Below are 2,211 nucleotides of genomic sequence, written 5' to 3'. Positions count from 1 at the left end.
TTGGCCAGGCTGGTCTCAAACTCCTGACCTCAGGTGATCCACCCAGCTCGGCCTTCCAAAATGCTGGGATTATTGGCGTGAGCCACTGTGCCCAGCCAGAATCATCTTATTTTTTAAGTCTGAATAATATTCTATTGTATGTATATACCACATTTTCTTTATCCATTCATCTGTTGATGAATGTTTAGGCTTTTTTTTTTTTTCCTTCACATTTTAGCTATTACAAATAGTGTTCAGTGAATTAGGAGTGATGGTAGATCTTTGAGATCCTGATTTGAACTCTTTTTGATAAATAATCAGAAATAGGGTTGTCTGATAATATGGTAGTTCTATTTTTAATATTCTGAGGAATCACCACATTGTTTTTCATAGCAGGGGCACCATTTTGCATTCCTACCAACAGTTGGCAAGGGTTCCAATTTGTACAAACTTTACCAATACGAGTTATCTTTTTATAAAATCTTTTTTTTTATTTTTAAAAGTCATCGTAATAGGTGTGAGGTGATTATCTCATGGTTTTGACTTGCATTTCCCTGATGACTAGGAAAATTGAGCAAATGTTCATATACCTGTTGACCATTTATATCTTCTCCTGAGAAAAATCTATTCAATTCCTTTGCCCATTTTTAAATTAGGTTATTTTTTGCTATTGAGTTGTATGAATTCCTTATGTATTTTGGATATTAACCCCTTTTAAGAGGTATGATTTATAAATATTTCCTCCCATTCTGCAGATTTTTCTCTTGACTCTACTGGTTGTTTCCTTTACTATGCAGAAGCTTTTTAGTTTGATGTAATCCCAATTTTCTATTTTTGCTTTTGTTGCCCGTGCTTTTGGGGTCATAAAAAAGAATGTTTCCCCTATGTTTTCTTCTAGTAGCTTTATAGCTTCAGGACTTACATTTAAGTCTTCATTATATTTTAAGTTGATACCTGTATATGGTGTGAAATAAGGGTCTAAATGGATTCTTTTGCATGTGGATATCCAGATTTCCCAACACAATGTATTGAAGAGACTGTTCTTTCCCCATTGTGTGTTCTTGTCACCTTTGTAAAAAATTAACTCATGGTAAATGCATGAGTTTATTTCCGTACTCTATTTTTTTCCATTAGTCTATATTTCTATTTTTATGCAAAGAAGTTACTTTTTAAACTAAGAATATGGTAAAGTTTCTACCACCAGACTTTTGCAATGTGTTTTCCGAGATAATAAGCAAAGATGGTTTATTGACAAGAGCTAGATTTCATAACCATTAGAACAGTAATTTTCCAAGAGGTACAAAAGGAAAACAAACCCTCAAGGAACTTCATTTCACACTCACCATTACTAAGCAGCAGGAAGCAAAGAAGATGATGAAATCCCACAATAGGGCAGAAAGCCAGTACACAATGACAGAGACACCACTCACAAACTGGATGTGCTTCGCCTTAGTGGTTCTCTCAGTCACTGTCAGGAGACAAAAACCACTGATCAAAAGAGCCATGCCAAATTGTAAATGTATGGCCAATTTTTGTCCACTTTGAAGCCTACAAAAGAAGACATATCAGAAAATGAACACAGCAGAAAATACAGATTTCCATCAATAGCTATTTTTATCATATAAATGTAATCAGATAAAGTGGAAAGAATGTATTTAAAGAGTAAAATTGAATTCAAATGAAAAGAATAACATACTCTTCACTGTTTTCAACATCAGGGGGTGGCTGAGGTTTACTGGAGACTGTTAAGGAAGCATTGGCACCAGAAAGTGACTTGAAAAGAATGTTGTCTAACACTGCCAGGGCCACAGATGGTGAATGATATGCTTCATTGTTGAACAGAGCAGTAAGCATTACCATATTTGCCTCCGACTCAATAGAAAGTGCAATGATACATAAACGAATACAATCTTTTGTTTCCCTCAAGTACTTCAGTAGGTCACCTAGGATGAGAAAACAATATTGGTCAGTGTGTCCACAATACAGATAACCTATAATATATGCCAGAGAAGAGGAACAGATAATTTTACTTCTTGTCACCTTCAATTTTCCCATAATGACTACTTCAAACATTTGCGGTTCCCCTCCAGCACTTTACTTCATCATTAATTCCAAGCTCTCTCACTTCATAGCCTATATCCTAAACTACTACTTCACTGAGAAAACATAGACTCTCTCAACTTACTTATCTATCTTATACTGATTTATAAGTGTTTTCTTTTTTTTTTTTTT

The 2,211-nt window shown here is 34.6% G+C and overlaps 1 protein-coding gene across 1 annotated transcript in view; it reads right to left on the bottom strand.

Moving 5' to 3' along the window:
* Positions 1–1,484, bottom strand: part of LOC105504454 (ATP-binding cassette sub-family A member 3-like) — a 76,803-nt gene extending 75,319 nt beyond the window's left edge. Inside the window, exon 1 of the mRNA XM_011931901.1 lies at positions 1,323–1,484. Within this exon, the coding sequence (XP_011787291.1) occupies positions 1,323–1,484 (162 nt within the window). The remainder of the gene's footprint in view (positions 1–1,322) is intronic.
* Positions 1,485–2,211: the final 727 nt, after the last annotated feature.

The sequence above is a fragment of the Colobus angolensis genome, unplaced genomic scaffold, assembly GCF_000951035.1.
Source record: "Colobus angolensis palliatus isolate OR3802 unplaced genomic scaffold, Cang.pa_1.0 Scaffold92, whole genome shotgun sequence".
Classification (NCBI taxonomy): domain Eukaryota; kingdom Metazoa; phylum Chordata; class Mammalia; order Primates; family Cercopithecidae; genus Colobus; species Colobus angolensis.
This window is presented reverse-complemented; position numbering and strand designations above follow the sequence as displayed.